This window comes from Vulpes lagopus, chromosome 11, assembly GCF_018345385.1.
Source record: "Vulpes lagopus strain Blue_001 chromosome 11, ASM1834538v1, whole genome shotgun sequence".
Lineage (NCBI taxonomy): Eukaryota > Metazoa > Chordata > Mammalia > Carnivora > Canidae > Vulpes > Vulpes lagopus.
In genome coordinates, this window is record NC_054834.1 from 77,716,707 (window position 1) to 77,728,820 (window position 12,114).

General features: G+C 49.1%; 1 protein-coding gene across 2 annotated transcripts; it reads left to right on the forward strand.

Moving 5' to 3' along the window:
* The first annotated feature begins 1,680 nt into the window (after nucleotides 1-1,680).
* TUT1 (terminal uridylyl transferase 1, U6 snRNA-specific) lies at nucleotides 1,681-11,973 on the forward strand. Of its 2 annotated transcripts, none has more exons than XM_041722281.1 (9): nucleotides 1,681-1,833; nucleotides 3,318-3,508; nucleotides 6,258-6,573; nucleotides 6,759-6,859; nucleotides 8,533-8,999; nucleotides 9,543-9,652; nucleotides 9,811-9,921; nucleotides 10,073-10,165; nucleotides 10,778-11,973. In XM_041722281.1, exons 1-9 carry the CDS (start codon nucleotides 1,752-1,754, stop codon nucleotides 11,926-11,928), a joined length of 2,622 nt encoding a protein of 873 aa, XP_041578215.1. In that variant the 5' UTR covers nucleotides 1,681-1,751; the 3' UTR covers nucleotides 11,929-11,973. The 2 variants fall into 2 exon arrangements, with proteins under 2 accessions (XP_041578215.1, XP_041578216.1); XM_041722282.1 differs by lacking the exon at nucleotides 1,681-1,833 and adding an exon at nucleotides 1,850-2,266.
* The last annotated feature ends 141 nt before the right edge of the window (nucleotides 11,974-12,114 follow it).

The following is a 12,114-nucleotide window of genomic DNA, read 5'->3' on the forward strand; positions in this document are numbered from 1 at the left end:
CGTGGGACCCAAACTGCTCCCCAGCTCCCTGTGGTGCTGGAATCCAGGCTCCCTCTTGGCACACAGATTGAGAACGGTTGGAATGGATGGACCCTGGATGGTTGGTGGCTTCCACAGGAAGGGAGGTGGGAAGATGCTTTTTCTTCTATTTTCCAACCCTTAACCTCTCTTTTAGGAAATTCTGGGAGTTGCTAGAGATCAGGGCAAGATGTAGCCTACTTGGGGGGCAGGGTGCTGCACTCTTACCACCCAGCCCTGTGGTATATTTGCAGATTGCTGCTTCAGGGATTCCCAAGACCAGCCTCAGCACCTGCCTTGATACTGAGGGCACGCTCTAGAGCTGTCTCCTGCCTTTTTGGGTTTGGGAAACAGAAGTCTGAGCAGGGCCCAACAGGAGGAGCACCCTTACAGAGTGAACAAGAATTAAGCCTATCATGAGTTCCTTCCACGCACTTCCTTGAAGATAGGGGACAGCCTCAGCAATCAGCGCTTCCTTAAGGTTACGGACCTTGAGCTGTCTGCCTCAGGCCCAGTGTGCTTTCCACAGTCTAGAGCTGCGGACTGATAACCACAGCAGGAGCTGCTCAGACCCTTGAGAGTCCTCTCCATCTCCCTTCTCTGCCCCTGGGGCCTCCCCAGCGACTTCGCTCTCCCCACTCTGAGCTTCCGCCTCGACAGTATCAGGAACTGCCCGCTACACCAGTCTGGGGGAAGGGGGAAAGTAGCATTTTCTCCCTCCAAGGTCTTCGCTTAGTTGCCACCAGCGCAGGTAGGTTCTGCCGCATGCCTTGAAGTGGGCCGGTGGCTCCGGCTCCTCATGGCAACACTCCACGCAGTCAACTAATGCAGGAGGGAAACGTGACTCACCGGGACCGCAGCGATCTGGCCGTGGTTGAGCGGAGTCCGCGAGCTGCCCGGTGGAGACAGAGCTCCCTGACCAGGGCGGGGAAATGGTCGCATGACACCCATTGAAGGGAGGACCGAGGGCAGAGGGAGAAGCCGCAGCCCTAGGGAACTTGGGAGTCCGGGGACAGCCTGGAGCTTTGTGAAGTCGGCTCATCCTACCCCCTTATTCGCCAGGTGAATTTGGGTTCGGGGGTGGAGCGCCGCGGTCCCTAGCGCCCCTTGAAGGAAGCTTAACTGCGTGCTCCGAAACACCCAGCAGGGAACAACCAGTCGACTAGAACCAGCCCCGGCGCCGGCTTTTGTGGCCGCCCTCATAAATATTCATGATACTTTGGGCCAATCACCGCCGGAATGACTCAGAGTTCACCAATCGACTTGCAGCATGCAGATAAGTATCAAAGACTTGCGGCTGGGACGCCCGGGGGGCTCAGCAGTTTAGCGTCACCTTCAGCCCAGGGCCGATCTTGGAGACCCAGGATCGAGTCCCACATCGGGCTCCCTGCATGGAGCCTGCTTCTTCCTCTGCCTGTGTCTCTGCCTCTCTCTCTCTGTGTCTCTCATGAATAAATAAATAAATAAATAAACAAACAAATAAATAAAATCTTAAAAAAAAAACAAAAAAAGACTTGCGGCTTTTTCCGAAGCTGGTAGAAGAAACAACGCGGAGTGGAAACGGAACCCTGAGTCGAAGGAGCTGTTTCCCAAGCCGAGGAGTGTTTGCGCAATTGGTCCATGCTACGTCACTTCCTATCCGCCTGGCGGAAGTTGCTTCCAAGCGCTTTGCGATTTGTAGGCGTGAGTTCCGGTGGGGGCAGAAGTAGTTGTGTGCTGTCGGGAGAGTCGCGATGGCGGCGGTGGATTCGGATGTCCAGTCGCTGCCTCGTGGGGGTTTCCGCTGTTGCCTCTGCCACGTTACTACAGCCAACCGTAAGCGGTGGTTGTGAGTTTTCGTCTTTGGGTGCTAGCGAGGGTTAGAGTTAGAGGTCATAGTTCTTGGCAGGTCGGTTGGTAGGGCCGCTCACCTCCGTTTTCGCTCCGCCTTGACGAAGGGACTGCAGAGTGGCGGAAGTCCTACCACTTTTCCCTCTCCTTCCCAGCATCCGAAATCTCCACAGCGAAAGTTTCATTCTTATTCCCTCTTTAACCGTCGTCTGTTGGACGCCACCTTTGTGTCTGGTACTCTTCTAGGCTCTCGGGTGGGGTGAGGGGATTCAGAGGTGGAGACCATTCTGGTGCTCCACAGGGATGTTTGGAGAGCTGTAGGATCACAGAGAAAGTCGTAATTAACTCAGGGAAGTCCTACAGAGGAGCGACCCAAAGGCAGAGACGGGCGAAGTAGCATGGCATGCATGACTAGAAGGTGGGTTTGGCAAAGTAGACAGGGTTCTTGTATGACAGCACACAGGACTCCATGAAACCTCAGATTCCACTTTGGAAGTCTGGAGTTGTGATCTTCCCTAAACAGGATCTTCTATCCGTGTGTGTGTGTGTGTGTGTGTGTGGCACTATCACTGTTTGCCCCATAGGGCAAGCCAAAAATCCAAGATAGTCTTTTCTGGCCCCACATATTCATTGGTGGCAACAAACAGCTGACCCAGAATTTAACAAAAATAATAATTGCTAACTTTTCCCATGTTCTATATGTGTATACCCTTGGGGTTAGTTCTATTGATATCTTCATTTTGTGACCCACGAAATTGACACACAGAGAAGTTAAGTGACTTGCCCAAGATCTCACACAGTTTGCCAGAACTGGGATTTAAACTTGAGCAGTGTGACCTCAGATCATGCACTTGCAATCTCCCTACCATACCTAGAGACCATCCATGAAGTCTAGGGTCCTGCTTTATTTAGTTCTTCTGTAATATGATCTGGATAAGTTTCCTGTTATTTATTTATTTATTTATTTTTAAAATAATTTTTAGGTGTTGCTTTACCTAGCACTTAGAGAGGGTTTAAGAAAAATTGTAGCTAGTTGTCCTGGGAACTACTTAGAGAGAATACCTTATGTGGACAAATGGACAAGAGAGGGAGGTGAAAAGAGCCAGACTTGGTTTATTCAAAGGCCACCCTTTCTGTAGCTTGGAAGGATTGGTAAGATTTAGGTATGCATTTAGGTAAAGTCAAGGGGTGGGTGCACTGAAGAGTGATTTGGATATTTTTTTTTAATGTTTTTTTAAAAATTTTTATTTATTTATGATAGTCACACACACACAGAGAGAGAGAGAGAGGAGAGAGAGAGAGAGAGAGAGGCAGAGACATAGGCGGAGGGAGAAGCAGGCCGGGAGCCTGACATGGGATTCGATCCCGGGTCTCCAGGATCGCGCCCTGGGCTAAAGGCAGGCGCTAAACTGCTGCGCCACCCAGGGATCCCTGATTTGGATATTTTTGTTTCACAATTATCTCTGTAGGACCCAGCCTAGATGCCCACTTGGGAGGCCGGAAACACCGACACCTAGTAGAACTACGAGCTGCCCGAAAAGCCCAGGGACTTCGAAGTGTGTTTGTCAGTGGCTTTCCCCGGGATGTGGATTCTGCTCAGCTTACTCAGTACTTCCAGGCATTTGGACCTGTGGCCAGTGTCGTCATGGACAAGGACAAGGTAGAGTGAATGGCTTTTGGGGTAAAGAATGACTCAGGTGTGCCACATACAAGAAGAAATGAGAGAGAAACCAGGAGCCCTGTTTCAGCTGGTGCCTTATGTGGCTTGTCCTTGATGGATACCACAGTACTTGGGCTAATTCAGCTTTGTGAGCCTTCGCCACCCCCCCACCCCCCCCAAACTCCCACCTCTCTGGCTCCTGCTTGGATTTGTCAGTTTGCCAGAGTTAGTCATTGGGGGACTTGTGGATCATTAATTTATTGTCTTCGTTTTATTTGCCAAATATTAACTGTTGACTTAGTACTGGGCACTGTGTGTAGACTGTATTTTTTTAAAGATTTATTTATTTGAGAGAGAGGAGGAAGAGAGAGAATCTTAAGCAGACTCCACATTTAGTGGTGGAGACTGATGAGGTTCTTGATCTCACGACCTTGAGATTGTGACCTGAGCTGAAATCAAGAATCGGACACTTAATGGACTGTGCCACTCAGGTGCCTCAGAGTTGTATTTTCAATAGTGAATAGGGTAGGGGCACCTGGTGGCTCAGTTGGTTAGGTGTCTGCCTTTGGCTCAGGGCATGATCCCAGGATTGAGTCCCACATTGGGCTCCCTTCTCCATGAGGAGCCTGTTTCTCCCTCTCTCTCTGCCTGTCAATCCTCCTGCTTGTGCCCTTGCTGTCAAATAAATAAATAAAATCTTTAAAAAAAGAGGTCAGTAGTGAGTAGGATAGATGTGGCCCCTGCAGGCACAGAGCTTACAGCCTAGTGAATAAAGTAGACAATTAAATGAGTAATTACAAAGAAGTAGGTGCTTTTAAGACTATAACATTGGGAGATCTATCCTAACCCTACAAGAGACTGGTTTATGAACCAGTTAGCAGTTTATTAACTTATAGTGAGAGGTACACTGAAATTAGCTGGTCAAAATACCCTGTCTTCTGGACAGTGCTAGAGAGGCAGAGACATAGAGGGAAAAGCAGGCTTCCTTCAGGGAGCCCAATGTGGGACTCAATCCCGGAACTCCAGGATCACGCCCTGAGCCGAAGGTGGATGCTCAACTGCTGAGCCATCTAGGTGTCCCCCTACAGAAGCTTTAACACAAGAGGTTTAATTGTTTCCTTTATTTTTTTAAGAGTTTTTAAATTCATTCATGAAAGACACAGAGAGAGAGAGAGAGAGAGAGGGGGGGGGGGCAGAGACATAGGCAGAGGGAGAAGCAGGCTCCCTGTGGGAAGCCTCATGTGGGACTCAATCCCAGGACCCCAGGAACATGGTCTGAGCCAAAGGCAGACGCTCAACTGCTGAGCCACCCAGGCGTTCCTAATTGTTTTCTTTAACAAGAAGTCCAGACCTGGGCAGTCTGGGACTTTACTTTTCTCCTGCTCTGTCATTATTGGGCATGTGGTTCTCACTTCCTAGTTGTGATAATACTGCTTGCACATCTTCAGGTGAGAAAAAGGGGCAGGCTGAAGGACAGTATAAAAGGCTAATGCCAGCTGAGTCTGACTGTTTTCCCCTGCTTTTCTTTACTTTCCAGGAAAATATCTTTTCCCAGAGCCCACACGTGGGGGGTCTCTTCTGTTTGTGTATCCTTGCATCAGTGACACGCTGGCTCACTTAACTATGGTTTTTTTTTTTTTTTTTTTTTAACTATGGTTTTTAAGAAGTTTTGATGCCTATTTCTGATGCCTATTAGTATTTTCATTGGTGTTAGATGAGAGATTAATTTGGGAAGAATTGGGTCTTTTATACTGAATCTTTCCATAAAAATGCTATGTCTTCATTATTGATACCTTTATTTTTTTAATTTTTTTATTGTTTTTTTAGATTTTATTTATTCATGACAGAGAGAGAGAGAGAGAGAGAGAGAGAGAGAGAGAGAGAGAGGCAGAGACACAGGCAGAGGGAGAGAGGGAGAAGCAGGCTCTGTGCAGGGAGCTTGATGTGGGACTCGATCCCCGGTCTCCAGGATCACACCCCAGGCTGAAGGCGGTGCTAAACCGCTGAGCCACCGGGGCTGCCCTATTGATACCTTTAAATGTAAAGTTTTATAATTAGTAACTTGTATTAGATTTATTCCTTAGTACTTCATATTTTCTGTTGCCACTGTAAAAGGTACTTTTTTCTTATCTATTACTGGTAGAAAGGATCATAATTACATATTGATCTAATATTTAGCAACCTGCTGAATTACTTAAAAAACCACAGACTTTGTTGGGTTTCTATAAAGACAATCATATAATTTGCAAAACAAAACAAAAAACTTTTTTTTTCCTGTATGTTGATAAATTGAACACCAATAAAAAAAATAAATTTATTTAAAAAAATGAAAATTATAGGAAGCAGAACAGAATCTATCACAATAAAATGCAATTATTAGTTAGAGGAATAAGCCTGACTTCTGAGAAGGGGAAAAATGTAGGTCAAGAAGACACAAAAACAGGACAGCCCCTGTGGCTTAGCAGTTTAGCGCCGCCTTCAGCCTGGGGTGTGATCCTGGAGACATGGGATCAAGTCCCACGTCGGGCTCCCTGCATGGAGCCTGCTTCTCCCTCTGCCTGTGTCTCTGCCTCTCTTTCTCTGTGTGTCTTTCATGAATAAATAAATAAATAAAATCTTAAAAAAAAAAGTTATTTATTTATGAATGGTCCCCATTTCATAGAATCTCACTCATGACACACATGTCAAACCACATATTTGGATTCTGGATTCCAAAACCACGATCCCTGCCCTTTTTGTGGTTTGCTAGGGCGTATTTGCTATCGTGGAGATGGGGGACACAGGGACTCGGGAAGCTGTCTTGTCACAGCCCCAGCACAGCCTAGGAGGACATCGCCTGCGGGTCCGGCCACGGGAGCAGAAAGAGTTCCAGAGCCCAGCTTCCAAATCTCCCAAAGGAGCAGCCCCTGACAGCCACCAGCTGGCCAAAGCACTAGCTGAGGCCCCTGATGTGGGGGCACAAATGGTGAAGCTTGTGGGGCTGAGGGAGTTGTCTGAGGCTGAGCGGCAGCTTCGGAGCCTCGTGGTGGCCCTGATGCAGGAGGTCTTCATGGAGTTCTTCCCTGGTGAGTCACCTCCCTTACCATGTGTGAGCCCTTCCTGCCCTTCCCTCCACTGAGTCTACATCCCCCACCCCTCTCCCTCAGCTGCGGGCGTTTGGCTGCTCTTCCTTCTTTATGTCCCACTATGTTCTTCCACCCCATTCTCTTCTGTAATGTCACTCAACCTTTCTTCTCTGCTTGGCATCCAGGCTGCGTGGTCCATCCTTTTGGCTCTTCCATAAATAGTTTTGATGTCCATGGCTGTGATCTTGACCTCTTCCTGGATCTGGGTGACTTGGAAGAGTCTCAGGTGAGTGACCAGGGAGGCAGCTTGGAAGAGTCAGTGGGGGGCAGCCCCGGTGGCACAGTGGTTTAGCGCTGCCTGCAGCCCAGGGCGTGATCCTGGAGACCCTGGATCGAGTCCCATGTCGGGCTCTCTGCATGGAGCCTGCTTCTCTCTCTGCCTCTCTCTCTCTCTCTCTCTCTCTCTCGCTCTCTCTGTGTCTCTATGAATAAATAAATAAAATCGTTAAAAAGAAAAAAGAGTCAGTGGGAATGGTCATGTGACTCTGGGCAAGCACGATATCTCTCTTGTGCCTTAGTTCCTCATCTGTAAAATGGGGATAATGGAACCCAGCCAAAAGGGTTATTGTGATTAGAGAAATGTGAATGTATTAGGTGGTCATTAGAGAGGATGAATGCTAATGGACACAGGATATGTGGCATTTGTAACAGGAAAAAAAAATTTCAAAACGGTATACATTATTATATACTGTATTTTGGGAAAAATATATGAAAAGAGATACAGTGAAGTAATTTTGGGGTTATGTTTTTGTCTATTTTCTAAAATCTAATATACAGATCTCCTTTTGGAATAAGGCGGTTGTTAGTATTTTTTAGGCTTTGTTTTTTAGAGTGGTTTTATTTATTTATTTATTTTTTAAAAATCTTCCATATAGTTTTTTTTTTTTTAATTTTTATTTATTATTTATGTATTATAGTCACAGAGGGAGAGAGAGAGAGGCAGAGACACAGGCAGAGGGAGAAGCAGGCTCCATGCACCGGGAGCCCGACGTGGGATTTGATCCCGGGTCTCCAGGATCGCGCCCTGGGCCAAAGGCAGGCGCCAAACCGCTGCGCCACCCAGGGATCCCCTTTAGAGTGGTTTTAGATTCACAGCAAAATTGTGCAAAAAGTACAGTTTTCATATACTCCCTACTTTACAAAAAGGGTTATTTTAAGGATTATTTATTTATTTTGGGGGGGGGCAGAGACAGAGATTGAACTTGATTAGAGGGAGGGGCAGAGGGAGAGAATCTCAAGCAGACTCCCTGCTGAGTGTGGAGCCTGATGTAGGGCTTGACCTCACGACCTTACGTTCATGACCTGAGCTGAAACCAAGAGTCAGATGCTTAACCCACTGAGCCACCCAGGCACCCCACAAAATGGGTTATTTAAAAAATAAATTTGTTTTATCATTCTCCCTATGTATGTACACACGCACACATATACACTTTATATTTTCAGAATCATTTGAGGGCAGGTTGCATACATGATGCCTGTCATAGTCCAGTGTCCAGTAGGGAAACACAAAGGCATCCTTGTGTACAGCCGCAGGACAGACATGTTACCTTATGCAAATGTAAAATGTTAGGAGACTTTTAGTCTGCAGCCCATCCTCTGCTTTCATCAGCTGCACCAGCAGGCTCGTGTTGTCCCCCTCACACTCCTGTACAGTTCCTCTGCCTTCTTTGGTCTTTTCATGACAGTGACATCTTGGTAGAATACAGACCATTTATTTTGTGGCATTAAAACGTTATTTTTAATTTTAAAAAGAGATTGTGAAATTAATTGAGTTCATATATATAAAACCCCTGGACCAGGGCCTGGCACATAAGCAGTAATGATAGATCTTGGGGGATGTTGCCCAAATGGGGGACAGCATGAGAGGTGAATATTCACTGAGCTCATTTCTATCCACAGCCAGCCCCAAAGGCCCCAGAGTCTCCATCTTTGGACTCAGCCCTTGCATCACCACTGGATCCTCAAGCCCTGGCCTGTACCCCAGCTTCCCCTCCAGACTCACAGCCTCCTTCTCCTCCAGACTCAGAAGCCCTGGATTTTGAAACTCCTTCCTCTTCCCTGGCACCCCAGACTCCAGACTCTGCTTTGGCCTCTGAGACCCTCGCCTCTCCCCAGTCCCTGCCTCCAGCCTCACCACTGCAGGAGGACCTGGGAGAGGGGAACTTGGGGAAGGCCCTGGAACTGGCAGAGGCCCTGAAGGGGGAGAAACCAGAGGGGGCAGCAATGCTGGAGTTGGTGGGATCCATTCTTCGGGGCTGTGTCCCTGGAGTGTACCGAGTCCAGACTGTACCCTCTGCCAGACGCCCTGTGGTCAAGTTTTGTCATCGGCCTTCAGGTCTTCATGGTGACATCTCCCTCAGTAACCGGTACCTTTGTTTAGGGGGTGGTTGGGAAGGCCAGCTGAGCATTCTGGGGTGGGTGAGGAGGGGGCCCTGTTGTGGGGAGCTCCTGTACTTGCTGAGGATATCCTTGTTGGGTCCCATCCTGCTTTCTGTCACTTGTCTCCTGTCTCGCATCCACTTTCATGAATGTAAAGTGTGTTCCTTGGAATACTTTTTTTAGGGGATTTAGGAAAAAGTTTTAGGGTTGAGTAAGTTTGGGAAATGCTGAATTAGATGGAAATCACTTTCTCCCTTCCCACCCTCTTCCCCACTTCCTTTCTCCCTCTCTCCCTTTGTTTCTTTGCATATGAAAGGCAATTTGAGCTGTCTTGTAACTACAGTAAAGGATGCAGTGTTTCCCAGTTTTGATTTCCTTTTGCATGACTTTTCACTTGACCCACGTTGGCAGACACTTGGAAAACCCTCTCTCGGCCTTATTTGCAGGCCCCGTCCTGCAAGCTTGGGACAAGAGCTAGGATAATGGATTCAAAGGGTTCCGCAGCACTCACACCCTTGTCTTTGTTCCAGGCTGGCTCTGCACAACTCTCGATTCCTGAGTCTCTGCTCTGAGCTGGATGAGCGAGTTCGGCCTCTTGTATACACCCTCCGCTGTTGGGCTCAGGGTCGAGGGCTGTCAGGTGAGAATGAGTCAGGACACTTGGGGTTGAGCTGGTGTTGGGGCAAAGGCAGGGGTTCATGGAGGGAAGGGGAGGCAGGCACAAGAACCAGGGTTGAGAAAACCAGCGTGGAGGTGTTAGATGCACCTCCAGCATAACTGGAATTATTGTTTATCTAGGAAGCGGCCCCCTCCTCAGTAACTACGCCCTGACCTTGCTCGTGATCTATTTCCTTCAGACCAGGGAACCTCCTGTGTTGCCTACTGTGTCTCAGCTCACCCAGAAAGCAGGTACAGCAGCCTGGCTTCCACCTTCTTTATCTTGTCAGCTTCAGCTTTCCTCATGTCTTGTTTAGATGCACTGAGCTACCCCAGGAATGAGATCTCTGCTTCCAAATCTTTCTGCTTCCAAGCTGATTTTCACCTTTTTTTCCTTTTACAGGTGAAGGCGAGCAGGTGGAGGTGGACGGCTGGGACTGTAGTTTCCCCAGGGATGCCTCAAGACTGGAGCCCAGCACCAATAAGGAGCCCCTCAGTGAGTCTGGGGAGGCGGGTAGAGGAATTTTTTTTTTTTTTTTTTTAAGATTTTATTTATTTATTCATGAGAGACACAGAGGCAGAGACATAGGCAGAGGGAAAAGCAGGCTCCCTGTGGGGAGCCCGAAATTGGACTGGATCCCAGGACCCCAGGATCACGCCCTGAGCCAAAGGCAGACACTCAGCCTCTGAGCTACCCTGGCACTTGAGGCTGGTAGAGGATTGATAAATGATGTTAATCACTGCTGTAGATTATATCCGTCAGTTAGTTTGTCAGGCATGGTTCTCACAGCATAGTTCTCATGGGATAGCTAGTATTGTTAATACCATTTCACAGATGAAGAAACCATGCCTTGGAGCAATTAAGTGGCTTGTTCAAGGTTACACTGCCAGCGAGGGAAAGGAGCAGCATCTGGGGAAGGACGTTGCTGGGGGCACAGGGCAAGAGGCCGGACCTCTTGTTTTAGAGATCAGAGGAGTTTGGCTGCAGACACTTCTGAGCTACTTGGAAGGGAAAAGAAAGTCCTTCCAAGAGAATGTCTCTAGTGCAGACCTGTCTCAGTTCTGGCCTCTGAGTAACCCCTTCTGCCTGGTCTTCCTCCTCTTCTAGGTTCTCTGCTAGCCCAGTTCTTCTCCTGCGTCTCTTGTTGGGATCTCCGTGGCTCACTGCTGTCCCTGCGGGAGGGTCAGGTACTGCCTGTGGCAGGGGGCCTGCCCTCTAATCGCTGGGAGGGCCTGCGCCTTGGCCCCATGAATCTCCAGGACCCTTTTGACCTGAGTCACAATGTGGCAGCCAATGTGACCAGCCGCGTAGCCGGGCGGCTACAGAACTGCTGCAGAGCAGCAGCCAATTATTGCCGAAGTCTCCAGTTCCAGCGCCGTTCCTCCCGGGGTCGGGACTGGGGGCTGCTCCCCCTTCTGCAGCCCAGCTCCCCTAGTTCCCTGTTGTCTGCAACACCCATCCCTTTACCCCCTGCTCCTTTCACCCAGCTCACTGCCACCCTGGCCCGGGTGTTAAGGGAAGCATTGGGGTGTCATATAGAACAGGGAACCAAGAGACTGCGGACTGACAGAGGTGGCCCTGAGGAGTCTCCTCAGGGAGGGACAAACAAAAGATTGAAACTAGACGGACAGGAAAAAAGCTGTGAGGAGGGGCTGGAAGAGCAGCAGGAATGTGTCAGGGACCACAGTGAAGATGGGGTGGAGGAAATGGTTGTGGAGGTTGGAGAGATGGTGCAGGACTGGGTGCAGAGCTCTGGGCGGCCAGGGGAGCCACCCCAGACGACCACAAAGCAGCTAGCTACTGGAGGAGAGGGACAACCAGGACATGAAGCATTGGCAGAGCAGAGGCCTCAAGGCCCTGATGCTGATGCAGCCAGAGAAGGTTTTTGGGCTGAGACAGGGAAGGGGGTGTTGCTGTCCTCAGTGAGCTGGCGCTGTGCCTTGTGGCACCGAGTGTGGCAGGGGCGGCGGCGGGCCCGGCGACGCTTGCAGCAGCAGACCAAGGACAAAGGTGGAGGCACTGCTGGCACAACAGCATGGCTGGCGATTGAGGCTCAGGTCACCCAGGAGCTGAGAGGACCAACCGGTGCAGCACAGCGGCCAGAGGCTGAGCCGCTCCTGACCTTTGTGGCATCTGCCTCCCAGGCTGACCAGACTCTCACCGTGACCCCAATCCAGGATTCTCAAGGCCTGTTCCCTGATCTCCATCATTTCTTACAAGTTTACCTCCCTCAAGCACTTCGAAACCTCCTCAAGTGAAGACAGGGACCCTAATGGGCAATAAAGCTCCTAGTTTAATAAACACTAGAGTTTCCTCTAATTTCCACCTGGTAGTAATCCTTCCACCCACTACTTGCCCTCCCCAGACCTACTGCTCTTCTCAGACATGCCTTTTTTGGCCACCCTAAAATAGGTCTGGGCCTATTTGCTTCTTAGCATTTATCA

What these genes read in the sequence shown, in the direction of transcription:
- TUT1 (XM_041722281.1), top strand. Translation starts at nt 1,752, where the DNA reads ATGGCGGCGGTGGATTCGGATGTCCAGTCGCTGCCTCGTGGGGGTTTC. An exon ending in GACATCTCCCTCAGTAACCG is followed by an intron (nt 9,000 to 9,542) that starts GTACCTTTGTTT and finishes TCTTTGTTCCAG; the next exon opens with GCTGGCTCTGCACAACTCTC. An exon ending in TCAGCTCACCCAGAAAGCAG is followed by an intron (nt 9,922 to 10,072) that starts GTACAGCAGCCT and finishes TTCCTTTTACAG; the next exon opens with GTGAAGGCGAGCAGGTGGAG.